This window comes from Pollachius pollachius (genome assembly GCF_949987615.1).
Source record: "Pollachius pollachius genome assembly, chromosome: 6".
NCBI lineage: Eukaryota > Metazoa > Chordata > Actinopteri > Gadiformes > Gadidae > Pollachius > Pollachius pollachius.
In genome coordinates, this window is record NC_136939.1 from 20049269 (window position 1) to 20076813 (window position 27545).

At 46.5% G+C, this 27545-nt stretch overlaps 4 protein-coding genes across 4 annotated transcripts; 1 reads left to right on the forward strand and 3 right to left on the reverse strand.

Annotated features, from left to right (window-relative positions):
• Positions 1-837: 837 nt before the first annotated feature.
• On the reverse strand, positions 838-8261 carry ruvbl2 (RuvB-like AAA ATPase 2). The gene is made up of 14 exons (XM_079738473.1): positions 8227-8261; positions 7701-7755; positions 7520-7575; positions 7031-7172; positions 6627-6756; positions 6168-6234; positions 5962-6068; positions 5750-5843; positions 5059-5277; positions 4697-4815; positions 3576-3695; positions 2994-3123; positions 2175-2289; positions 838-1192 (listed from the first exon to the last, which is right to left on the reverse strand). The coding sequence occupies exons 1-14, from the start codon at positions 8236-8238 to the stop codon at positions 1167-1169; spliced, it is 1392 nt and encodes a 463-aa protein (XP_079594599.1). The 5' UTR covers positions 8239-8261; the 3' UTR covers positions 838-1166.
• A 527-nt stretch (positions 8262-8788) lies between these two features.
• ftr83 (finTRIM family, member 83) lies at positions 8789-13984 on the reverse strand. Its single transcript, XM_079737713.1, has 7 exons — positions 13273-13984; positions 12635-12730; positions 12174-12407; positions 11801-11960; positions 11629-11691; positions 11061-11138; positions 8789-9755 (listed from the first exon to the last, which is right to left on the reverse strand). Exons 1-7 carry the CDS (start codon positions 13879-13881, stop codon positions 9229-9231), a joined length of 1767 nt encoding a protein of 588 aa, XP_079593839.1. The 5' UTR covers positions 13882-13984; the 3' UTR covers positions 8789-9228.
• Positions 13985-17998: 4014 nt separating this feature from the next.
• ftr82 (finTRIM family, member 82) lies at positions 17999-23712 on the forward strand. Its single transcript, XM_079738863.1, has 7 exons — positions 17999-18824; positions 20430-20525; positions 20835-21068; positions 21704-21863; positions 22033-22128; positions 22262-22330; positions 22439-23712. Exons 1-7 carry the CDS (start codon positions 18192-18194, stop codon positions 22957-22959), a joined length of 1809 nt encoding a protein of 602 aa, XP_079594989.1. The 5' UTR covers positions 17999-18191; the 3' UTR covers positions 22960-23712.
• Positions 23713-24615: 903 nt separating this feature from the next.
• On the reverse strand, positions 24616-26852 carry atp5l (ATP synthase, H+ transporting, mitochondrial F0 complex, subunit g). Its single transcript, XM_079737742.1, has 3 exons — positions 26733-26852; positions 26215-26375; positions 24616-24820 (listed from the first exon to the last, which is right to left on the reverse strand). The coding sequence occupies exons 1-3, from the start codon at positions 26782-26784 to the stop codon at positions 24722-24724; spliced, it is 312 nt and encodes a 103-aa protein (XP_079593868.1). The 5' UTR covers positions 26785-26852; the 3' UTR covers positions 24616-24721.
• Positions 26853-27545: the final 693 nt, after the last annotated feature.

A 27545-nucleotide genomic window follows, 5' to 3' on the forward strand; every position in this document is an offset into this window, starting at 1 on the left:
ATCAGATGCGTCTCATCGTGGGCCTCCGAGCGCTGGTGGGCAGCGACCTTATGGTGGACGGCGAGTGGGTTTGATTGGATGAGACGCAGCAGAAGGGCGAACCCAACCACGCAAAAAAGACACGTTCGATCAGAACCAAACAGGTCATTGATTATTTATTTTGGGCTTGTGGGCTGATGAAATAACGTATGTAGGTAGAGAGAGGTTGATCATTCCTACGAAAGGAGTTAATGATTCTCGTTAACGTAGCAGATTGTATTGGTACTCTTCACACGATACAGACGGACGCGACGTTCGGGTCATTTCAAAACACGATATATCTATTATATACTCGTAGCATTTTATGTTTCATATATTTTGAAACAGACATCACACATCTGAATGGCATTCCCACCAGTGGTTAAGGCTACCAATACTGTAGGCTGTACAAGGGACTAAAGATACAAATTGGTTTAAGGCTATAATATCTGGTAGTGCTTTAAGTGTGATATTAATGTATTAAACTGTACATGCTCCCTTTTTTTTAAGTGAGCAAATGGGCAACGCTTAGCTTAGCGTCTTTGTGGAATATTTGGTTCATAGAATAATGTTGGAGCCCCATCTAGTGGTAGAAATAAAAAAGTATTTATCAAATGACGACCCAGACTTGATTCAATGATTTTTTGCAATATTACAGAAAGCTTCGCCCTACAACCTTGCATAAATAATGTATATGAAATTAAAAATAATAGTGATGCCATATTTAGCCATGGTCCTCCTTCTGAAAGGCAGGCACACAGCGCACATAAAAGATGGACCAAACATACTTCAGAAAAAGATTGGTTTAATAAACTCCATACAAAATAAACTACAGCTAAATGAAGGCAAACAGAAGACGAAAGGAATGATATCTCTGCCCCGCTGCTAACAATGACAAGACATGGGAAGAAAACAGAACAGGGGATCAACTTCACCTGAATAGGTACAGTGAGACAAGACTAGAGATGATGTTAAGTGCCGATGGAGGAATTCCAATTATGTTTAACAACTTGAATTATGAGTAAACACTCTTCTCCTTCAAACTCCTCTTCTCTTGCTTCTTCAACTTCACAATCATTCAGTTTTCTCAACGGTTTCGGACGAACAAATGGCCAAAAGGAAAAATCCTAGGCGGTACAAAAGGCTCATTAGGAGGTGTCCATCGTAGGTGTTTCTGAAATATGAACAAAGAGACACATTATTGCATCGCGGTTATAAATGTTTTATGAAGTGAGGTGTAGGTCCCCAGGCTTACTGTTTCTCTAAAGGCCGGCAAAAAAATCCACTTTCGTTGACAGCGGTCATTATATGCTTAGCAACGGTAAATTAGCAAATATAATTTACCGCCGGAAGTTGTGAAGAGCCCATGCAAGTGAACTGAGCATTCCACGGCATTGAGAAGAGCTGTGTAATACAGTGAAATGATGAACATATTACAGCCAGGTTGACCTGATCGCTCCCCTGATTGAACCGAGTCACGGTCGTACGTGATGAAAACCCTTGGTGAAATATGGTCGGCCGACTATAAAATGTATATATAAGAGTCTCTGTATAAAGGACAGCTAGACTAAGGGCTTCTATCTATCTTTTTTTTTTACTATCTTTTATTTATACAGCTACCAAATGTAGAAATGGGGTGATTTTGGACCACACATTCGTATTTCAACAGCTCAATGTTTTCACATGGTTTGGTCTGCTTGACAATCTCCTGAGTGAACACTAACCAAACCCGGATGTATTACTCTCATCCCTGAAACCGGAAAGAAATCGTTAGAATTCAGGCGTCAAAACGACCTTAGTGATGCCAGCAGAGACGGCTACGATGGTTTGAAAACAGAGTGGTATTGTCCTTTAAAAAGAACCTGGCTGTCCAAAAACATGGGGTTCTGACCAAAAACACAGGGCTCAGGGCCTTTTGAGCGATGCCATTTGGTTCTCAGGCTGCTCCCACCGATGCTTAAGGCACGTTGAGAACCCTAGCGGCCATCTTGGTTATTGGCTGTAAACGCCAGCTGAACGCGGAATCATGCATTCAGCTGGCGTTTACAACCAAGGTGGCCGCTAGGTGAATTGGGCCCACGGAAGATAGTGTCTCCAAACACTTTGACTTAAGGGGTGGTCATTCCAGAGAGGTGAACCGTCAGCGGTAAACTTACGTGTTTCATTGAAGAGGAACGAGTCCTGGTACTCCTTCATGTACTGGGAGGACCTGGCCTCGTCCAGGAACAGAGAGTACACCCTCTTGATGTCCTCCACCTGCACCTCTGTCCCCTGGGCAACGCAACACAACCACACACATTAGCATGTTAGGATTCAGCGCCACCTAGAGGTCACCCGTTACTGACGCATACTGGTTTGGTGTACTGTAGCAGGGAGCATCTTTCATGTACACATGAGCCTCTGTTTTACTATCAGGTCTGATGTTGACGAGCCCATTAATATAATCTACCCTGTAGTGACATCACACACAGGGGCCTCCCATATGCATGATGGCTAGTTCGTAGGCTGAAGGTGATCCATCATCATCTGGTTGATGCGTTTGGCTGGCCTCAGCCTCTGCTGTTCATTGGCCCCATGTCACATGGAGCATGGTAAGCCACGCAGAGTCTCCACGAAACCAAAGATATAATTGGCATGCACACAAAGCAGAATGTATTTTCTAGAGACCCCTTTATACCCCTTTGAGCAAGTGGTTTTAACCACATATTAAATAACGGGTTTGTTTTTCTGAAAACACAGTTCAGAGTGTAATCTAGCGTAATGGTGTATGGCGTCTAGTGTAATGCTAGCGTGTCAAGCAAGACCTCCTTCTACTGGTGTGTGTGTGTGGGGGGGGGGGGGGGGGGGGGTGCGGGTGCTGGGACACGGTGTTGATGTGAGCTGTGTCAAAAGCCTGGCTAGCCCTGAGACTAGCACAAGAGTAGCACCACACCAGCGCGTTGCCATCAAGGGCGTGCAAAGGGAAGGAGGTTTACCCTGCGCTTGCGACACACCAGGCCGGCGGTGCTGATGAGCTGGATGGCGTAGCGCAGCGACGTCTCCATGCCGATACGGGTCAGCACCGTGTGGGCCTCCTCGCTCATCTCCACGTCCTCCTCCTCACACCTGGACAACGTTGAGGACACACGAGGTACCTTTATTTAACACGCACAGCAGTCAGAGTCAGAGCTCACCTGCAATATGTCTGGTGCATTGCATTGAAGTGTTTGTAGCTTATGCGTATTTGCAATACCATCCCTATATGGGGTATTAAAACCACAACTCTAGCATACGTCTGCAGTGGCCTACCATGTAGGACACTCGCTAGTGGAAAAGGGGACACCCAGGATGTGGATGATTTGTCACGGTTATATTTTCTACAGCTATGGTTCTACATTTATGTTATAATTGGCCGATTGGAGCATCAACACTTTCTAGACAGTGTTCATTCAAACTGAAACACACCCCTGACCAGTCTGAAGAGCCCCAAAGATAAGTGGCATTAAGTAAGAAACATCAATATTTTAATACAAAACGATAAAAGAGGGACACCGTGGCCCCCTGGTGGCCCCGCTCACCTGATCTTGAGGATCTGCCGCGTCTCCTTCTCGGTGTAGGGCGAGGTGGCGATGATGAGCAGGCGGTCCAGCAGGTCGATGGGGATGCCGTGGGGGCTCTGGTAGTTGGTGCCTCGGATCCTGCCGGGAGAGAGAGACCCTGAGGCGTGAGGGTTTCAGCGGAGGACCCCCCTCTGACACCACAAGGGGACCACCCTGTCGTCGGGAAGGGGAGGAGGGACGGGAAGGGGGGACGGGAAGGGGGGACGGGAAGGGGAGGAGGGACGGGAAGGGGAGGAGGGACGGGAAGGGGAGGAGGGAAGGGGAGGAGGGACGGGATGGGGAGGAGGGACGGGAAGGGGAGGAGGGAAGGGGAGGAGGGACGGGAAGGGAAGGAGGGACCGGAAGGGGGGACGGGAAGGGGAGGAGGGACGGGAAGGGGAGGAGGGACGGGAAGGGGAGGAGGGACGGGAAGGGGAGGAGGGACGGGAAGGGGAGGAGGGACGGGAAGGGGAGGAGGGACGGGAAGGGGAGGAGGGAAGGGGAGGAGGGACGGGAAGGGAAGGAGGGATGGGAAGGGGGGACGGGAAGGAGGGACGGGAAGGGGAGGAGGGACGGGAAGGGGAGGAGGGACGGGAAGGAGGGACGGGAAGGAGGGACGGGAAGGAGGGACGGGAAGGGGAGGAGGGACGGGAAGGAGGGACGGGAAGGGGAGGAGGGACGGGAAGGGGAGGAGGGACGGGAAGGGGAGGAGGGACGGGAAGGGGAGGAGGGACGAGAAGGGGAGGAGGGACGGGAAGGGGACGGGAAGGGGAGGAGGGACGGGAAGGAGAGGAGGGACGGGAAGGGGAGGAGGGACGGGAAGGGGAGGAGGGACGGGAAGGGGAGGAGGGACGGGAAGGAGGGACGGGACGGGAAGGGGAGGAGGGACGGGAAGGGGAGGAGGGACGGGAAGGGGAGGAGGGACGGGAAGGAGGGACGGGACGGGAAGGGGAGGAGGGACGGGAAGGGGAGGAGGGACGGGAAGGGGAGGAGGGACGGGAAGGGGAGGAGGGAAGGGGAGGAGGGACGGGAAGGGGAGGAGGGAAGGGGAGGAGGGACGGGAAGGGGAGGAGGGACAGGAAGGAGACGGGGGGCCGTACCTGGTGATGCCTCTGTTGGTGGCCATGATGAGGACCGGGGACAGGTCGGTCTCCAGCGCGCGGTTCAGGAAGGAGAAGCACTCCATGTCCAGCATATGCACCTCGTCGATGAACAACACCTGCCGAGCGAGTCACAGTACCTCGCGTCAATCAGGACGGACCTCAACCTCACCCACCACAGTTCTGAGGCAGATCGAGACGCCCATAACGGGTAGGATTGGCCAATATGGCAGACTGTTATTTTAACTATTGTAACTATAACACGCAGGCAGGCACAATACATGGGAACATCACTGTACAGGAGCCAAACCTGCGGACACACAAACACACACGGGCAGACAGGCAGAACAAAAGCCTCATACCCCGGGGATGATCTCGGCTTTGCCCTCTTCCCTCCACTCGGACACCTTGGCGTTGATCTGCTCGCGCACCTCCGACTTGATCTCCCCCGTGTCCCCGGAGAAGAGCGCCAGGAAGCCCTGCGTCCGGCTGTTGATGACGTCGATCTCGTGGAGGGACACCGTGTGCACCACCTCCTTCCTCTTCTGCAGCTCCCCCTCTGGACACTGCACGAACTGCGTCTGGGGTTTGGACCATGGGAATGTTTCCATGAGTTAGGATAATGAATGCATACAGATTAATGTGATGGACAGCCCAAATCTGAGATTAACTTTATTATCTGAGATTAACTATTATTTATTATTTTATTAAGCGTTTATGATGTTCATTGAGCATCAGAACAGTATAAAGGCAATCGCAACATCCCGGGATTTGATGTCTGCAAATTTCCTTTAAGCCGATTCAAATGGAGGGACTATATTTTCCCTCTTGGAAACGCAGGCGACCTTTGAGACCATTTTCCTGAAAAGATATTCAGCAGGTGTGCAGTGGATACATGCATCGGTGACATGTTGAATTTGTTTAAGATAATTTTAGATAATGTTTCTCCTTACTTTAAATATAATTTCTAATTATACATCAACAAATAAAAGCTCAGAGGGCCTCCTAATCCCTTAGTTTTCACAGCACTTAAAGGTGAAGTCAAAGCAGTACCTGCGCTCCCATAGCGTCGTAGTCTCTGGCCCTCGTGAAGGAGCGACCCAGCTTGCTGATCTTGCCGGTGGCCTTGTCGATGGTTATAACATCACTGGGACACAAAGAAAAAGGTATAGACTGAAACAACGTAGGCTTCCAGAACAGTATGGAGCACTTGGATGATGCATCCTAGCAACGATGATGACGATGATGATTGAGGATGACCTCACCCAGCCTGAACCTTCTCTTTGCTGAGGCTCTCGATCATCTTGTTGCCCAGGTCGTAGATGGTCTCCATCTCAGTGGTCTTCAGTGTCAGCTTGCCCACCTTGGCCCCCTGGCACCAGATGATTGGAGGTTGTTGAACATTGAACTACCGTCGTTTAAAACGTGCAAACACGTTTTGTGCTTATAGTTTTTACACCGTACAACCTACCGTCCCTGTGGCGGGCCGATCAATCTGGATCTCCACCACCTCTCCCTCGATGATCTCAGTTTCTTCTCTGCAAGAGAAAATAAACAACCACGTTATTATCCGTATTCATCCTGTACACCAAGGTAGGATGTTTTATCTTGTACACCAGGGAAGGAAATAAACCCTACTTCAGCACTGCCATTTTTCAAGGGGCATTTTGACTAATTTACAGGGCCATGTCATAATATTTTGAGAATTTATTTTTTAGATGTTGCATGACAGAGCAATATTCATTGTCTCCCAACTCATAAATAAAACTGACCCGCTTCGCAAATACCAAGTAAACACAGAACCTTTTTTTCCATAAATATTTTACCAATTCAAGATATTTTTAGGGGACAAATAACCCAAGCCCCAGTGTACACAATAAAAAAAACATTAAGAGAGTTATTTTGAGTTAGTGTGGTTCTGTGTACGTACTTGATCCTCACACCCATGGCCTTTCTAAAAGCCTGGCTCAGTGCTTCCGTCTTGCTCATCTCCAGGGAGAAGATCTCGCTGCCGGCCATGGCAGTGAAGGGCGTGTCGGTGCCCAGAGCCTGGGCGATACCTGAACACACAATAACAACACATTGTCATCTAGAGAAGAGTTTATCAACCTACCAATATAGTGTACTGTAGTAATCTAGGTCTTCCGAACCTACTTGTTGTCATCCATTAGCAAGAAGCCACAGGACTACCTCCATAAGACATGGATCTGAGTTGAAATCAGTGACTGACTAACAAAATTGTCAATTAAATACTACGGACGACCAATATAAATGATCAGCAGTAACAGCAAGATGACTGCCATCCATAGAACGTGTTTTGCACAGCGGCCCTACCCATGGCGATAGCGGTCTTTCCTGTGCCGGGTTGACCCGCTATGAGGACAGCTCTTCCGGCGATGTGGCCGTCCTTGATCATCTCCAGGATGACTCCCGCAGCCCGACGGGAGGCCAACTGGCCCACCATCCCCTGGGACACCTGCCAGCAAAAAGGATGCTTTAGGTACTCTCCGGGCTCAATGGAGCGGACTGAACCTCTGCCATGAGGAACAACTTCAAATCATGACACAACTGTAGCGGCCAGTGTGCACTCAGTTCGCCCCCAGACCTCACAGCGATGCCATAGGTGAGGTGATGTTTGACATGTTAAACCTATGGTTGACATTTAATTGATTAAGCAGATAAGCAGTCTTTATATAGTTGTACATTTTATTCGTAGTTGGCTACTTGGCTTAATCTCATGACAGGGACGAGATATGACTAGGAAACACTACTAAATTGCACCTGGAGTCCTAAGAATAATCCTAATGAAACGTCGTAGCCCACCTGTCTTGGCTCCAAGGCATCATCTAAACCAAGGCCACGGATGTGGGAATGAGCACCTAAACAAAACAAATGAGGTTCTCAATCGTGTCAGAGGTCAACCTATTTACTCCGAAATAGTTCTGAACGAGGCGTTAATCGTGGCATATTGTGATGTGATGTCACGATGAATGTGTCTTCTCACCGATCCTCTCGATCCGTGTGATGTCCCGGACCTCGGGCACCTTGGTGGTCGACATCTGTGGGATCATTAGGAGCCGACAGACCGTCAGGTACTAGTAATGAGATACGGGTTTATTGACGGTTTGGTTGTCATAGTGACCGCTGGACGTTACACACGCAAACACAACCGCATGAGCAACGGGACACAAGTTATCCTTTTGTTCACATTTGTTTTTTAGAGAAGAGAAAACTCCAATTATCGTATCGGATACCCTTTTGAATTCAATACATTGAACAATCTTAGTTGTAGGGAGACAATAAACTAATGTAACGTTAGCGCAAGCTAACGTGAAGATTGCTAGTTAAGCTAGCTCCATGCCTAGCTTTTCTCATTTAGTTTTAATTGTACGGAACTCGTTCCTCGCCAATAAGTCTTGCATAGAAAACCAACTCATCATCTTTACAAACCACAATGAGCGCCCTGATTAAATAAAATATATAGTTATTAGTTTATGTCATATTTAACATTGATTTATGAATGAACTCACCTGTGCAGCCATACTGTTGAGCACGCGAATACAGCGCCGCGTATTTGGGTACGCAGAAGAAAACCGTCCGTGGTGCAACAACGACTGAAGGCGGCACCTGACCCATCTGACTTACCAATGACAAATAAACCGCCACATTATGCAATTAACTATAAGTTTAATAAAATAAGAAGAATTGCATGCATAAAATCTACAAATATATTTTTTTCAGCTATCATATTCGAATTTGTAACGTTAAACAATGGGCCGAACGGCTATTTCATACGAATACAAAGTCGTTCCTCTGTTAAATATCTCTCCACCAGGGGTAGCTGTTTTTCCTAGGGTGTTAGATTGAGCCAGCTGAACTTTTCAAATAAATGTGCGTATTAAAGATATGTTTTTGATAAAATAACAGTGTATACCATTTTTGACTTTCTATTATTTATAAGAAATAATGAATTACTTAGATTGACAGGTTAATGAAACTGTAGATGTTTATGTAGCTCTACGCAAATACAATGTAATACAGGTGTTTATTAGAGATATACGAGGACTTGAAACATGAAAGCAGAAAACAAACTGTTTTATACAATTTCATTTTATTTGCAAAGATATAAAAATTTCAATTGGCAATTAAATATTCATTGATTGATCACATCAAGTAGACGACAAGAGCCTGTGAAACATTCCACTAAGTACAATACAACGCTTTACGAATCAAATACGATTTACGCATCCTAAATTTGTCTAAAGTAGGTAAAAAGTAGAAAACCATCAACTTCATCAACAAAAATCATCTTCCGTGTACACTTAGATCCGTCAACATCACATTAAATGTCATTTTAACACTTCATGTCATCCACCTCTGTCTCTCTCCGCCTATATAACTCCAACTTCTTATCTTCCTTTATATACACACACATATATTCCTTCTCCTCATATAATCTATATCCTCAACAACAACAACAAAACAAATCACAGATGATCATTGATGGCTGGGCTGCCCTGCCGGCGCCGTCCTCACAGCTGACCGATGGTGATGGCCGACTCGTACCAGACCCAGAAGCCGGCGTACACGGCCTCGCTGAAGGAGGCCTTGAAGCGGTGGATCAGCGACATGGTGTCCCCCACGCTGTAGAAGGCCAGCGTGCCGCCGGCGTGGTCCAGGAACACGCCGATGCGCGGCGCGTACGGCGCGGTGATCTCCAGCTGGTCCTTGCTGTGGCGCGCCGAGTAGCTGCTGTCCGAGCAGAACAGGCTCCAGGACTTGCGGTTGTAGCCGATGCGGCAGGTGTCCCCGTAGCCCGTGCGCTTGATGCCCTTGTAGGTGATCCCCAGGGCCGCCCCCTCGCCGCTCCAGTCCACCTCCCAGTAGAAGGGCCCGCCCGACAGCGGCTCCTTGCACAGCACCTGGGGCAGGCAGTCGAAGCGGGCGGGGCTGTCCCCGTATGCCTGGGGGTCCCGCTTCAGGGCCGCCTTCCGATTGTTCCGGGACAGGTACAGCTGCCGGTAGGCCGTGTTGGGGTCCAGGGTCAGCTGGCAGGCGACTGGAGAACAGAAAGGACGTTCGCTCATGAGTGCACTGCTACTACACACTGTTGAGTGTCCTCAGAGCCGACACCAGACAGAGTTCAGTACGGATTAGCGTATCACAAACATAGTTTATGATATTGGACACATGCTAAACCGTTATATACACACCATCTCGTCCCCCCCGGCATCCCATCTCAGCAGCAGTTAAATAAATCATTGCCAGTCCAAGGGTTAGTCCTGTTAGATATTTACTACTAAGTGTTATAGTGCTGGTATTCAGCCCTGGGGCTGTAGACGCAGCACGGTGTTCCCTGGGGGGATGGATGTCACCTGCCTGCTGATGTGTGACCCCATCCCAGCCGGTCACAGCTGGTGGGTGACCCGGAGGGTCCGGCCAGACCTGGCTGGCCTATCATCTGGAATGCCAGAGGTTTCAGAAAGGTTTGTGATGTTCCCCCGGGGTCCAAATATTTACTCTTTTAGTATTGTGTCTTTTGACCTGCCAATGTGAACCAACCGACCTGCCAAACGGTCAAATGTATCCATCATTGGCTGGTGGCAGGTGTTTATTTTGAACCCTGTGTTCACTACAAACGGGCATGCATTGAGCTGGAGCGTTTTGCTTGAAAGCCATTGCCAAGCCAAGGAGAGTTTCTTCTCCAAAATAGTCATTTTAGCTTTATGCTGCAAAGCACCCCTGCTGTTACGAGAATGGCATGCAAAAGCATTATCAGCTCACATAGCAATGCGTGACTAACTGCCAGTCTTATCTTAATTCTGCCATTTTATATCTGATCGCACTTCCCTTGCCGACTGAAAGACATTAGCTCCAATTAGCGCTAATGTCTGCACTTTAGAGGAACTTTGTAAAAGCAGCCACACGGTTTTTGCTCTGTGTAGTGGTTCAGTTTTCTGGTGTATGTAACACCAGAAAAGAGCAGTGGCATTAATACAAAAAGCATAATTTGCAATTCATTCATTCATTTCATGCAGGTCCCAAAATAATCAAGCATTCATTGGTATATATGTTTGTGTGTTTTGAGCAAAAAATAAGATTCAATGTAATTGTACTAAAGAAGCTAACAGTTGAAGGTAAACAGCCAGGCTGGTGGGGAACTGACAATTCTCCTGTGTTATGCGTTCCCAGGGGCCTTGACAATAAAACAAACATAACCCCAGATTTGCCTCAGAACATTCCCTCCGAAGAAGTCATTGAATGATTGAATAATGTTTTTTGTATTTGGTTTGGTTTATACGTTCAAATACTACTAGATAAATTGTTCATGGGACCCGTGTTTGTGCCAGGGAATATAACTCACATCTTAAGAAGTCTTCCCTGTGCTTGGGTTCCTGGGTGGGCATTGATCGGTACATGGCCACTTCATCGGCTGCGCTAGCTGATACAAGGATAAAGAAACATGTATCATTTAGTCATTTCTCAGAAATACCTCATGAGTAAAGAAACAGTATTCAAAAGTTACATTATTCAGCAAAGCCACGTGAAATTGTTAAACGTAGGCCTACAAACCATTATCAAGCATAAAAAAGGGGGAAAATTATGTACATTTTAAATATTGATTTTAAGAAGCATTTCTCCAAATCGCTAGGTTTTTCCTCAAGGAAGATAAGAGAAATGCTCCTTTTGTTTCCAAATGCTGACCAAATATCTGGGGACGATAAGGAAGCGATGAGGCCACACCAGGGGACCTTGCCCGCAAATAATAACATGGTTGCCATGACTACATCCAAAATAAATCAAGTTGCACAACATGTTTATGATAGAGAGGGTAAGAATGAAACTCTACATCGGTGTCCTGGCTCTGGGCCAGTACCCTTATTATAGTACAGGTTTCGTCGTGCTCAAACTACAAATTCAACAGGGCTGACCTTTGATCGTAGACCTTCTCTTGTCATCCTTCTCCTCAAGCTGACAGAACGGCATCTTGTTAACTGCAGTGACAAGAAGAGGTTTGGTTAGAAAGCATCATGGTTTATTGGTGTGACCATTGGGACATTTTTATTCCGAGTAAACCCTGTGTGGTCACTGGTCTCCACTCGCCTGTCTTGGCCACCTTGACCAGCTCCTCGTTGCCGAACTCGCTGAGCTGCTGCTTGATGTCAGAGACGGACTTGGTGATCTGGCCGAAGGAGAAGTAAGGGTTAACGCTGACGGTGGGCAGCTCCTCTGCATCCGTCTGGGCGATGAGCATCTGGTAGCTCTGGGGGAGAGGGGAACATAAACACACACACTCAGCGAAAACAAAGAACAGAAAAGGCAAACCCTATGCCGGAGATGCACGGAAGTGTGGGAAAGCCACACTTCTCAGCATCGTCGGCAATAAAATAATTCAACTTTATTGCATTGAATGACATGTTTGGCGTTTCGTTTCTACACCAATAAAGTGGTTTTATTATGGATCATCGGCGGCTACCTGGATGAAGTGGATGTGGTCCTCGGTGCGGGACAGCTGCGTGATCTCGTTGTCGCGGCGCTTCAGGTCGGCGATCTCGTGGGTCAGCCGGTCCATGTGGCCCTCGGCGTTGCTGAGCGCCGCCCTCTTATTGGACGAGATCAGCTTGGACATCTCCTGCTGCATCTTCTCGATGGAGCGCAGCATGTCGCTGAAGAGCTTCTCGCACTCCTGCATTGCCTGCTGGGCCGAGCTCTGGACAAGGAGGAGGAGGAGGAGGAGGAGGAGGAAGGGACGGAAAACACATGAGATCACCAGGTCAGGAATGTCGTAAGGGCAGATACTGGTTTTACTGCTGCAGCCACTGATTGACAGCAGAGAGACAGATAGATCGCTGTCGTTTGCGATTGCGTAACGAAATGTCCAAGAAGGCGAAATGTTTTTGTTTCCATGTTTTTGGGAGATGTTTTGGGCTTACACACCTTGAGTGAATCCACCGCCTGCTTCAGCTCCTCCATCTGCTTCATGCGGTCATGAATCCTCTCCTGGATTTCGGCCTGGGTGGCGCCCAGCCGTTGCTATGGAAAGAGAAAAAGAAAATAAACAGGTGGAGAAGATTACATTAGAACAATGCTGCCCTGTGATCGGCGTCGAGAGATTGCACTGGAAGCTATATCAGCAAGAACTAACACGGCAATCGGAGCCAGAGTCCAGTGGCAGTCACGTTGCATTTAGGCCGCCGACAGCAGACCCGTGTAAAACTGAACAAACTCATAGAGCGCTGCGTTCAAGCATTTCCTTCTTTACGTATTTCTAACTGTCAGCTCGCCCTGCTCGTCCAGCTCAACAGAAGTCAACCGTGAAACATTTGCATTTCGTCTGGTCAAACGATAGCAGAACCTCATCCTTGTATCAATAGACCTGACGTAGGTTTAACATCGCTGTCCTCGTCCGATAAAGAGACAGCGACAGCAGAGAGAGAGAGAGAGAGAGAGAGAGAGAGAGAGAGAGAGAGAGAGAGAGAGAGAGAGAGAGAGAGAGAGAGAGAGAGAGAGAGAGAGAGAGAGAGAGAGAGAGAGAGAGAGAGAGAGAGAGAGAGAGAGAGAGAGAGAGATCCTACCTGCTCCTCGGCCCGCTCCTGCTCGGCCGACACCATGTCGTGGCCCTTGTGCTCCTTGACGGTGCACAGCACGCAGATGCACATCTGGTCCGTCTTGCAGAAGAGCTCCAGGCCCTTCTGGTGCTGGGGGCAGATCTGCCGGTCCAGGTGGCCGATCTCGTCCACCAGCTTGTGCCTCTTGAAGGTGGCCGACTCGTAGTGGGGCTTCAGGTGCTTCTCGCAGTACGACGCCAGGCACATGAGGCACGACTTGATGGCCTTGTGCTTCTTGCCCACGCAGATGTCGCAGCCCACGTCCTGGGCCCCAGCGTAGCCGCCGCCGCCGCCGCCGCCGCCGCCGCCGCCATTATAGTCGGGGGACGGCGGCGGAGGGGGGAAGGCCTCGGAGGAGGAGCGGGGGGGCAAGGAGGAGTAGCGAGAGCTGCCGACTCGGCGCGGCGTGGGCCTCTTGTTGTACGAGACCCGGCACTGGGGGCAGAGGAAGGAGCCGGACGGGTCGGTGTGGTCCCAGTAGGTCTTCAGGCAGATGGAGCAGAATACGTGTCCGCACGGGATGGACACGGGGTCCCGGAGGGACTCCTTACACAGGTGGCAGTGGTCATGGTCCATCGTGGCGACGCGAGGATCAGGGGGTTTGTGTTGGTCGGTGGATTGTGGTTCCGAATGCAGGAGGGCTTCCGTCGGAGGTGTGTGCCCTTGAGTGAGTCGGGGCAAAGTGACAACGTAATCAGACAGGTAGTACAGGCACACGTTATATAGAGTAAATAGAGGCGGAGGCTAAACTGGTTGAGCCGATACCAGTTAAACAGAGGGTTGGGCCAGCTGAGGAGAGAATAAACACCGCAATCAGATAGGCTTCTGAATGCGGAACATAGGTGAAGTGAAGTGAATGACAGCACGGAAGAAATGGCCGCTTCAGAATTTCAGCGTAAGGGAGGACTTGAACTTGACTGTGCCACCGAACACTTCAGCCAAGTGTTACAAATTGGATACATGTTGCGGGTTTTAGGATTCCAAGCATGTGCCACAGAGCATAGATACACCTGGTCAAAAATAGAGCCGTATTGAGAATTTACGTTCACATTTTGGAATATAGTCCTATTAAGATCAGATTTGTTATATTTAATTATATAACTATTTCCCACAATTTTATTTACTTTTACAGCTGTACTGGGGGTGTGCATTGTACATTGATCACATAGATTAAAGTTGCCAGTCAATTAAATTAAATCCTTTAAAATGCACACCACTGTCTCATCGCAAAAGCAGTGTTTATAGCATGACCAACCTTTTTACCTGCCTAATAGAGAGTTGTTGACCGGGTTTCAACAAATTTTCCTCTTGAATAAGTGAGACTCAAACCAAGTTTCACCTTTTTTGGGAATGGTGAGCCGTTAATCATCAACCCTGTTTTACGTTCCACTTTATTACCTTTGACTTCTAATTAACTTAACGACAAATTCAAAACCAAGCAAGTAAGAGTACCGTGGCCATTTGCAAGTAATGTTTCCCTTTCTTATTGCATCCCCCCCCCCCCCCCAACCCTCTCTCTGGGCTCCTCCTCCTCAACATGCAGAGTATCAGGGTTGTGTAAACCAAGGGTGGAATGTGACTACGCTTGACAGTCCAGATAACAGGAGAGCCAGGCTGAACAGATTCCATTGTGTTTGGGGGCCAGGCGTGCGTGCGCGCGCCACCAGCAGAGCCTTTGCAGGCTGCTGCTATCCATCGACAGCAGCATGGCACGCCTCGGAGAGGTGGTGTCATCCACACATATTACACTCATGTTTTACTTACCGCCCACGCGGTCAATCTCAGGTGAACATCTGAGTCATTTTTGTTTATTCATCATTGTTAGATGCTTCCGAGATTTACCTGTATTGTTTACTTGGAGAGAAATATTGGATTTAATATATTTCAATAAGCATTTTAATTCATATTTTAACTAAATATCAAGCAAAAAACAGCAAGGATTTTTTTTGGGGGGGAAGTATAAATTGCTTTACCCTAGATATATTATATTCCAAGTAATGTTCTTGACTGTCACTATACAAAATACAATGCGTTGGTAATAATAGAGTTTTCTTTCCTTGTCATATTTCCATGCCGTCGCATTTACTACTACAGTTTGCATGTAATGCTGATGTAGCAAAATATATGAAGATTAGGCAAAGCTAGGGTATGTCAATGCCATCTTTAAAAGTTGCACACCTGTATTCATCTCATCATAAGGTTATATTTCAGAGGACACCCGATGCCTCTCAAGGGCTTCAGGATACTATACGAAGAAAGACGGTCTTTGTTATCTGACTGATGTAGTAAAACACTTGAACCGATATGTCAAGTGAACTTTGGGACCATGAAACTATAAACATAAAAAAAAGATGTTTCCGTTACAGTTATTGTAATTCATAACTAAATCACCACCACCTATAAATTAACAACATTGAGGAGGGTGGACCTATGAGAACCTAACCCATGTAATGGACACGGGAATATGGAGCTATGACTAAACGCTAAGTAATTATTATATTTATTTTTCAAAGTGGGGTGAAAGTTTGGGAAAATTCACTGTTATTTTGACGTATGGTTTCATATCCCCTAGTATATTGATTGTAAGGGCCTTTAATATCTTAAAAGGTAAAATGACTTATCAGAGATATAAATGCAGCAGTTTCTCCTTCTGTGTATACGGTTTTACTCATGAATCTTCTCTGGAAATTTCTTGTCTTTCTTAATTCAGTCCCATCATGGAGATTATAACAAACACCTCCTTGCTTAATCCAGGCTTTGGTCTCGGGTCGAAGCATTGGACTGAGTCGCAGGGGCAGGGGGGATGGGGGTGAGGGCGGGGGGTCTCGACAACGCATGCTTTATAGTGGCCATGCATCCTGTTGTTGCAAACCAGGCCTGCGTGGCCACCACTGCTCCTCCTATTCTTCACCTTGTGTTTCCACTCCGAGCCACAAAGCCACCATTGTTCCCCCCCCACAGCACCTCAAGTATCATGCTTTCATAGCCCCATCAATAACACACAGCGCCTGCCTCCTGGGCCGCTCTCCATGCTAAAGCAGCCCTCCTTCTTGTTCCTCACTTCCCCACTAAATTAATGTAAGAGTACTCTGCACAACGCCCTTTGACCCAAAAGACAGGCGACCCATGAACTTGGAGTAGAGAGAGTGTCGGGATTTATTTTGGTATTGAATTTTTGGAAAGGCAATTTAGAAGTGTTGAAATACTTTTGAGCGAATGTAATTGGAATGACTTTTCTATTGATACAAATGAAAGTATTATTGATGACTGGTATCATTGATATTTTCTATACAGGTAACTTTTACTAGGTTATCAATTCGTTCTCTATGGCAGGTAAAAGCCCGTTTTTTCTCACCTAAATCAAAGCCGTTGAATACCGAGTATCTATCCAAACCCTCTCTGTTGCTCTCTCCACCAGTTAATCATTAAGCACAGTACCACTACATCTTCTACAGAGTAGATGAAGAGTAATCTCTTAATCCCTCCAAAAGAAAGTGAAGTACCAGCGTCTGATCTTAAACCTGACCATATAAGGAGAGGGGGGAAACTGGCTTTGAAGTGATGCAACAAGTATACTAACAAGAGGGGACAACAATTTCTTTACATTTGGAATGTAAAAATCAACATTGTTTCATTTTTGGTCTTTCGGCCACCACACTAAACACAAACACTAACAATATTACGCTTCAAAGTGACTTTCATGTGAACGGTTAAAATACACGAAACCTGCATAGGAAGTGTATCACCACAGAAACAATGGAGCCGGCCCAAAGGAAATGCTAATGAGGGCCAATGATGTCAGCAGACACTTATGCCCAGAGCAGAAGGAATTCTTTCCACTAGTAGGCATGAGATAGTTGCACATCAAGATGGCATGAACAGGATGTTTGGGTGACTATCAATACAATGTAGAAGTATTTCAGATATTTACATCTGCAAACTTGACAGCAATGGTGAACATTTTTGCGTGTGCATTTTCAGTGAATGGGTTTGTATGTATACGCGTCTGTCTTTTTCCTGAGTGTACACATTCTCTCTCTGTTCTCAACTTACAGAATGCCATTTCCTCATCGACGGATGCACCTGTAGAAGTGACCAAACTCGTCTGACGAGCTATAGTGTAAATATTATAACCAGTACATGCAATGCACTGCTCTCGGGCAAACAAACCCAGCTATTTACGAGACTATAATTAGCTTGGGCTGAGAGATACAAAAGCTAACATCGAAACTACAACAGGGGCCAAAACAGTTTCTATCCCTTCCCAAAAACAAACCATATTTTTGTAGCCTACAATGGATAGTTGACACAAATGCTAAATGTTTTGGTTGATGAGTGACACAGTGCAGCTAAATATATAGTATATAGTAAAATTATTATAGTAAAAAAGCTATAAGTAAAACCATTGGACAATGTTACCCACTTTGAAATGTGTTCTGTGACTAAGGCTGGCCTCAGGGTTTGGCTCCCATAGTTCATTCATTTCTTTCCTCCCCGCCCATGTCTTTTCCCCTTCCTTTAGACACACCCTCTCCACCTCCGCCAAGAGCCTTTGCTCGACCTGCTTATCTGAGCTGGGCTAGGATTGGCACACACTCCCCTCTACAAGGGGAGGGCCTTGTCTGCTTTCAATCAATAACCCCTGGAATTCAGAAATACAAGTAGGTCCTGTCTCTGGCAGGCAGTACCACACTCCTGAGGGCGGGCTCCCAAGTGTAGTCTGAAGTCTCTCTCTCTCTCTCTCTCTCTCTCTCTCTCTCTCTCTCTCTCTCTCGTGTTCCCTCCCTCTCACTCACCCTCTACCTCTCTCGACCGTGTTTTCTGTTTGTTTTCCGTACTCCCTCCTCTCTCCCAGGACCGGCTCAGTGTTTATTTTGCTCACAGCCATGGCTGAGCCCAGCTCTTCCGATTACTTCAGCTGTCCGCTATGTGTGAGCCTGCTGAGGGACCCGGTGGCCATCCCCTGTGGCCACAGCTTCTGCATGGACTGCATCAGCGGCTACTGGAACGATGCAGACTACACGGGGATCTACATTTGTCCCCAGTGCAAGATCACCTTCACCCAGAGGCCCGTGCTGAGGCCAAACGCCACGCTGACCCTGGTGGCCGAGAAGATCAAAAAGAGCGGCCTCAACCTCAACAACGGAAACGTCCACAGCCCTGCTGTCGCCGCCACCGCCGCGGCCCCCAGCCCCGCCGCCAACAGCTACGCCGGGCCGGCCGACGTCCCGTGTGACTTCTGCTCCGGGAAGAAGCTCAAGGCGGTCAAGTCCTGCCTGAACTGCCTGGCGTCGTACTGTGAGAAGCACCTGAAGCCCCACTACGAGTCGGCCACCTTCAAGAGGCACAAGCTGGTGGACGAGCTGGGGAACCTGGACAGGAAGATCTGCCCCCAGCACCAGAAGTCCCTGGAGCTCTTCTGCCGGACGGATCAGATGTGCATCTGTGCCATCTGCACCGTCAGCGAGCACCGGGGCCACGACATCGTCTCGGCCGAGGCGGAGCGCAGCGAGAAACAGGTAAGAAACGAAAAAGAAAAAAAAATAACAGCCAGGCTAAAGCCTCAAGTGGCTTTGAGAGTTCAGGAAATTCCTGAGGAAAGGAAAGTGTGTTGCATTGTCCTAAACCCAGTATGTTCAGCTGTGAGGCAGGAACTGCACTCTGACTCCACAGGGCGACCGCCGTCACAGTATTGACTTACCTACCAAAAACTTTAGATTCACAATCCTAAACCCAACGTTGTTAATGGATGAAACTATAGGATCATAAAATGACAACGATAATACTAATGTGGTAGTTTATTGCTCCAAGACAGCTGTGAGGTAAAAGCCCCCCCCCCCCCCCCCCCTCCTTCCTCCCCCCTTCCCCCACCACCTTCCTCCCCTTCCTTTACTGTATTGCCAGTGTTGTACTTTGACCCAGATCAGGAATGCTATCAGCAAGCCTAGCAGGATTTCACCGCCAAAAAAAATGCAGCTCTGTGATTAGCCAAAAGGGGTTTGAGGGGAGGGCTCCAGGTGTGAAACTACTCCAAACAATCTTTCAACATTCGTCTATCCAACCGTTTGTGTGTTTTTGTGTGAGTGAGAGACCTGGAATACGACAGAGCCAAGGTCTCTAGTGCTTCATGTTCGTGAGCCAGTAGTAGTTATCTCTGAACCATGACCACAGAAACTCAAATAACTTCCACTGTCACATGGTCTGCAAAGCCATGGAGGCGAGATAAGGAGTCGAAAAAACACCAGCCCTCCCCTACCCCTCCAAAAAAACGAGCACTATTCATTATTTCAACCTGCCTTGGTTTATTTACACTGCATGTGGCTTCACCAGGGCCGTTGGTAAATGAATGATATCTCGACGAGATCAGGCAGCAGCCCATCCTATTTCCCACTCTCTCAGCTAAATGGGGAGTCTGTTTTCCCTCATCCTCGGATTTACAATCCGAGTCTCACACATCTTACTCCCACCCTTCCCTCCCCCCCCCCACCCCCAAAATTACTCTCACTCCCATCCCCCCCCTGATTCTTACTCCTCCTCCCCCCAGATTCTCCACATTCCTCCAGCTTATCTTGAGAAGAATGGGTCGGTGGGTTAGGGTGAAGGCTGCATGAGGAGCCCTCTGTTCGGCCTGCCTGTGTACCGTGTGCACCTTTAAAAACCCTGGTGCGGCGCTCGACTCGCATTCCTGACAGCGCCAAGATTCCATTACACCCCCCCCCCCCCCCCCTCCCCCTACGATTCACCCTCACATCAACACCACCTCTCATCTCTGCCTCACATGAAAGCAGAGAATAAAAAGAGAAGAATTTCCCCCAGTATTTATCCGCATTAACATAGCAACCGACGTCCAAACATTGGTTGGTTGCTATGTGAATGCTGATCAAAATGGAAATTCAAGTTATTTCTCTTTTTTCCGTAAAGCAAACATTCTCGATCCGTAGTAAAGGGAACCGTTGCATTACCATTATGAAACACGGAGTGGTTGTCTAGAGCAAAGAAACCTGAATCTTAATCGGAATCATTCATTCAAATGAGCTCCAAGAAGACTGACGTGCCCGGAGGTCGCGTCCATAGCTATTTGCGCATTTGACTGTTAAATAACACAGAGTGGTTCCTCTTAACAGAAACTGCTGGGAGTCTCTCAGGCCGAGATCAAACAGAAGTGCCAGGAGAGGATGAAGGAGCTGGATGAGTTAAGGACCTCCGTGGACTCCCTGAAGGTAAGGTCTAGCCCAACTGTCAACGGTAAAGCATACCGTGTTTGTCTCATAAAACCCATTAACTCACTCCCATTAAATCACTTTTAACTGATTATACCTTGGTACCACATCAACCACCGTGGCCCCGTCTAACGCCATATCAAGCAACCATCCATGTTATTGTAAGGAACTGGGAATGTAAACAAACACTCCAAACTACCTTGGGTTACAGCCGCCATGGTTACTAAGCCCTCAATGAGGCTACGGTATGTATTGTACATAAACTCACACCACAGGGCGTGTGTTCTGTTTGTTTCTGTTCTGGCACAGAGCTCCGCCCAGAGAGCTATGGTGGAGAGTCAGAAGATGTTCGAAGAAATGATTCGCTCCATCGAGAGGATGAGGACAGAGGTGACCAAGTTGATTGGCATCAACGAGAAGGCCGCCTTCAACCAGTCCGAGGCCCTGGTGGAACGCCTGGAGCAGGAGATCGACGAGCTGAAGAAGAAGGAGGCGGGGCTCAAGCAGCTCTACAGCACCGAGGACCACATTCATTTCCTGCAGGTGCCTAATTCTAGCTTATGACAATAAAGCGAGTAGGGCGTCATTGGCTGTTCATTAGAGACCATGCTTAAGAAGTAGTGATGGAGCTCAACGTGGGGAATGAGGAGAATTAATACATTTTAAGTTATGCTCATCCCCAAATGTGTGACTAAGTTAGTCATGAGTATGATAATGAGATAATTTCAAACCAGAGGATCATAAGATCATTGAACTGTCGATTAGTAAGATAATTAAGTGATGATTGTGTGTGTGTGTGTGTGTGTGTGTGTGTGCGTGCGTGCGTGCGTGCGTGCGTGTGTGTGTGTGTGTGTGGGAGGACTAACGTTACCGCACATGATTCACCTTTTACCAATGTGTGATCACCAAAGACTGCTGTGGTGATCACACCTGTTTCACGCCAGAGTTCCGGCTGGTCTGTTAAGCAGAACTTCGCAACAACAAACCATTCACGTTACAACTATGTCGTGTTAAGATTTCACACCAGTATCTTTGTATCGCTTTGCATAACCTGCGGTCATTAATCATGTTTGAAAAGTCAACAGCGTTCCACTGGAGATCGACCGTAGCCCGTACTAGCAACACAGAAGTTTCGAGCACGCTTTACTAACCTATTGTTTTGATTTCAATCGGTGCAGAACTTCAACTACCTCTGCACACCGACGGACGACGGCTTCATCCCCCGTGTGACGGTGAACCCAGACTTCTCCTTCGCCACCGCCAGGAAGGCCGTGTCTGAGATCAAAGAGCGGCTGGAGGAGTACGGCCGAGAGGAGCTCCTCAAGATCTCCAAGTCAGGTGGGGAAAATAGACACACGCGCACGCACGCGCACACACACAGACACTTTTTTGCTAGGCTACAATCTAGGCAATGCTAGCGGAAAAGTTAGATGTTTGGCTATCAAAACACGTCGTGGCTGGGTGTGTCGAGTAGGCTGGTGACCCTTGTTCTGTCTCTCCTTTGCAGTGAACGAGGTCCCCGTCTACACACAGGTTCCAACCTACACAACGGAGACCTTACAAACAACCCGCAGTGAGAGAACATTGGACAGAAGAAGCAGAGGTGAACGCGCAGCATAATTGATATTTGTCAATATTTTGTTAATTTTAAGGAAATTGTATTTATTTTCGTCGAAAAAAAACAAAACCGTTTAAGGGTTACATATTTGCTGAATATAACATTCCTCCATCTCCAGGCAAAGAAATAATGACAGTGGACAGTGCTCCCCCGCCAGAGCCCAAAACCAGGGCAGACTTTCTCAAATGTGAGTATCTGACTCCTTTATCAAGATCATCATCACCACCATGTCAAATAATGACCACACACAGAGAGGGAGAGTATTAAACAACATGGATTTGTTTTCTCCCGTTAGACTTCTGCCAGCTGAAACTGGACCCCAACACGGCCTACAGGGAGCTGCATCTCTCCGACAGCAACAAGAAGGTGATCCGCACGCGGGACCTGCAGCCATACAGCGACACCTCGGAGCGCTTCGACAGCTTCGCCCAGGTGCTGTGCCGAGAGGCCCTGTCCGGTGGGCGCTTCTACTGGGAGATCGAGTGGAGCGGGGAGTTCTCCATCGGAGTGGCCTACAAGGGCATCAGCCGCAAGGGCAAGGGCTCGCTCTGCCTGCTGGGCTATAACGACAAGTCTTGGAGCTTGCTCTGCTCCGACACGGGTTACTCCGCCTGGCACAACCGGGTGGACAAGAACGTGTCCGGCCCGCATTCGCCCCGGATAGGGGTGTACCTGGACCACACCGCGGGGGTCCTGGCCTTCTACAGCATCAGCGGCAGCATGAGCCTGCTGCATAGGTTCGAGACCCGCTTCGGCGAGCCTCTGTACCCGGGCTTCGGGGTCGGCACATCGGTCAAGATCTGTCAACTGAAGTGACCTCACGTCCCTTACTGAACAGTCTCGTTACGTGGCCTGTGTTTATGTTAGAATGTAACGTACCAAGCAAATGCCTTTTTTCTACTTTTTCAGCCGTTTTAAACTGTACTTCAGTTTAGAGCTGCGATGGAATTGCAATTTTTCACAGGCTGAAATATTAGGCCTATTAGAGCATGCTTTTGTATATATTCCTACACCTAAGCAATTATTTTTTTGCATCTTGATGCAATTTGTATTACTGCAACACATGCAAAATATATTCACAACTGTACTCGGCAAGTTTATGAAGTGTTAGTCTATATTTTGTTTGCCCCCACCTTTTATTTAAAGTCTTATAATGGAATAGATACAAGGATAACCACTCATTTATATGACAGGATATTCATTTATAATGGTCAATTTGTCAATAAAGTGCTATATAATTGTATTTTTATTTATTTGAACTTAATTTGAACAAAAGAAGCCAATGTGGCTGTGCGACGGTGAGAGCGATATCTGAGATTAGGCTGTTTCTTTGAAATTAAAATAGAAATGTGTAAAAAGGACCAGCATGACGCCCGTGGAATTAGAGAAATAAATGTTCACTTTAAGCTAAAGAAGTTTAAAAAGCGTTTGAAGTGTAACATAATTCATCCACATGTATATTCCTTATGTTACGTTTCTTGGAACATACTGGCCTCTGGTGTTGGACTGATGTTTTACCAGTTTTATGTATATATAAATAATAAAATTGTAATTTATTTTTCAATTGGCCTTCTGAAACGAACGACAAAAAATAATCGCTATGAGGAAGCCAGTGGAACCTGCCAATTACAATTTAGGTGAAACCCCTTTGCACATGAATGCATTCTATTGGGTCTAGGATTTTTTTATATTCTAAGTTATATCACCTGACGATGCAAGCGTCATTTGTGTCGACATAGCAAAAAAGAAAAGGTGAAGGATTGTTTTATATAAATGAACACCATCTTGAGTGGCTCAAGTACGTACATTCATTTTCAAATGAGTGACATTACAATGTATCCAACTCCCCATATTCTAATCACAATATGACCAATGCTGGCACAGATGACTAATCTTAAAACAGTCACCTTTAAACTAGAGTATACACACCCTTTCAAATTCTGTATAGTATAGCAGCATTCCAGGACACACCCATTTATTAGTTTAGATATTGTAGATCCTGTAGATTATGGCAATACTCTGGGATGAAGTTATGAAAGAACAAGTTAACCATGTTCACAAGGAATGCAAAATGGTCAGGAGCTGAAACTATGCTAATTAATGGTGCCGTTTATTACAAGATAGGCGTGCACATGACCATCTAGTGTTCAGGAATGCGACACAATACGGGCAGACTTTGTTGGTATTATGACCGATTGCAGATAAGAGCATTTACTACATTAGACGTAAAAGCAACGGAGTGAATGAAGAAACATCAAGGAGCATGTAGATGCTAGCAGCAGGGAGAGATTAGGTCTTTCTCCAAAAAAAAAAAAGAAGCAGGTAGGTTGTTGAGATTTGAGATCAACTTGGTTCCTTCCGGTGGTGAGTCGAACACCCTAGCGAACCGACTACCCTGTCTCGCGATTAGAATGGGATGAAATGCAGATATTCCCTCCTTTGAGGTTTGGCAAGGACCACAACAACATACCATTTAAACAATAAACATTTATTGGATCCCTGGACTTGTGAAGGAATTAAGCATACAATGCTCAGGAGAAATAAAATCTCAAACTGGTTTCAGAAGCGTCCAAAACTTTTAAACAGCGTAGCCGATCAGACCGCCCTTGCCGATGCACTCTCCAATGTAGAACCACATCAGCACCTCGGTGCACACCAGTCCGTTCCTCACAGCATCCTGGGGGGACAAACACAATGAGACAGTTAGGGATGCAGCCTTCAGTGAGGAAAATAGGCTTCTTCCCACAGGTCGATTCTTAAATTCTGGTCAATTTCTGTAAATCAGACTGGTTAATTAAAGCTCATCATGCCAGACCTATTAACACTGCTTCAGCACATTTCAGAAGGTTTTCTAATAAAGCATTTATACTAAATATTCCATTATTATAAACTTATTGTCTGAATTTCAACCCAGTATTTTACTGTATCAGATTTAAATAATAAAAAAAAGCTATACGAGCAAACTACCCATCAACTGTTATAACTGAACCATCCAATATTCTGTAGAGCTTGTAAACCACCCTCCATCATTGCATTCATGGAAACTGATGAACCTGTATTGGCTTTATATGTTATCCATGCAGTACATGTTCATAAACACATAGCATCTGACACATTCTGAAGCATTAGCAAAAGGAAATACGTCTCAAATAATTTGAAGGTGCTTCTCATTATGATTCACAATATCAAATAAGGTCTGAAATATCACAGCTGTTTGTTGAACTTCATGATCTCCCCATATGTGCCTCTCCAAGCCCCATATGATCACTCTGTGCGACACATTCTAATGTCATAAAGGAACACTAGGGCAAAACTAAAGGGTATATCAAACTGCTTTCCAATGTTGCAACAGATGTCTGAAATACAAAGGACTCACGTATGTGTCCTTCTGAAAAACCCTTCAAAGCATATCTACAAAGTATCAGTGATGTTTTTAGGACACATGCGCGAGTACTTGGGTCAATTAAAAGCAGTCAATATGACATTGGAAAGTACTTTAAGACAAGGTGACCCGTAGGTCGTGTAGTGTGTTCATATAGAATGCAGGGGCATATATGGGGCTGCACTTAACGCAGACTAAACTAAACTACCTTTTAAAATTTCAGTTACATTGAAAAGACCCAGTATCAGCGGCTTGCGCTACTACTTTTACACAGCACAAACCAAGTATAAAACGAAACAGGGCATTTTTTAAGCAAAGACTAATTATATAAAAACAAGTCAAATGTGTTGCGTAAAAGGTGAATCTCTTTGATACCCAAGTTCAGGCCGAAGCCAACCCGAGCCATTACATGACTTAATCACCAAGGTCTTACCGCACCTTTTTTATTTTTATTTAATCCTTTAATAGTTTTATAATTTTTATTGTAGAGTGAGTAAGGCAGGAAGGTATGTGAGACATGCAAGCATGTCTAACATACCTTCCTGCCTTCGATTCCTGCCCGTAGTCCTTGCATGCCAAGGACTACGGGCAGGAATCGATCCCCGGTCCCTGCGGTAAGGACATGGCCTTAATGGTACGCGCTCTACGCGGTGAACGACCACATACAGGGGCGCCAGTTCCTAACGCACCTTGACGGTGGTTTGTCCCAGACGTCCAGACTGGAAGGACTTCAGGATGTTCGCTGCTCCTTCGATGGCCTTGGGGATCTCGGCAGGTGAAGGGGGGACGAGCTCGACCCGGGCGTAGTGCCAGAAGGTGGCCAGCTTGGGCTTGGAGAAGGTCACGGCGGCTGTGACACAGAGACACAGAGCTGTCAATGAGCTTCGGAGCCACAAGGAACCGCAGGACAAGTCTGGATGTTTTAGGCTGCTAGCTAAAGCTAGCCAATATACTACACAAGGTTTCGGCTCGTGCATCATCGACATGTAACGCAGTATGATCCTCTTCAGCTAAACTTCTTATTTTCCCCATGGTTACTTACACGTATGCAAAGTACAGTTTACACGAGCGAAATGTCATATGCTGAATAGGTCACGATGCGGTTTGCTGACATTAGCATAGTGAAATTATCTCAATGTTAGTCGTTTTAGACATTTTTAGATTGATCAGCCGAGCCCTTAGTTCTGAAAAGATATGCAAAACTTACCGCCGATATATGTCGGCACTTTGGCCACGATTTTCTGCACTGCCTGTGCCATGTTGCGTTATTGTTGTATGTTCACAGCTCCCCCGTTAGCTGCTAGCTGCGACTGAATGTCACCTCCAGTAGGACCCTCTAATAGTAGCTGACTACACAGCTGCCTGACTTAAAATAGGACGCGCGCCTCTACCGGCTGTCTGTATCTTTTTTTAATAGGTCCGTGTTTGCATGCTCGAAAGAGGATAAAGAAACAGCACCATGTTTTTTTATTTTATTAAACCTTTATTTATTTAGGGTAGGCCATTGAGAGCAGGCGTTCTTTTGCAATGACGCCCTGATTACAACACACGAATAAAAACAAAAATACAAATGTACACTATATATCGGTCAAACAACCAGAACAACATTTCAATACACATAAATTATTCAATAATACAATTGAGTTGGTGAACTTAGAGACAGAATATAAGTGGGGGAACATCAATGGAAGAAGATACGCACAATTATTTATTAAATTATTAAAATACGTCTTTTTATTTTTACCCGACCTCAATTTAAATTTCGATTTCTTTTATTTTTTTTCTACTTTTATATTCAGTACATCGATCTGGACCTTTATCGTTGTAAATGCATTAAATAGTCTAACCTTAAATATGAATCAAACGTGGAATGTGTATATGTTGATGTACTATATATGTGTACATATATATAAATAAATATATATATATATATATATATTCTGCTATAAACATTTCCACAACACAGCTCATTTAAATATGCATTTATTTGTACATTTGAGATCACTCATAGTTTGTCTGA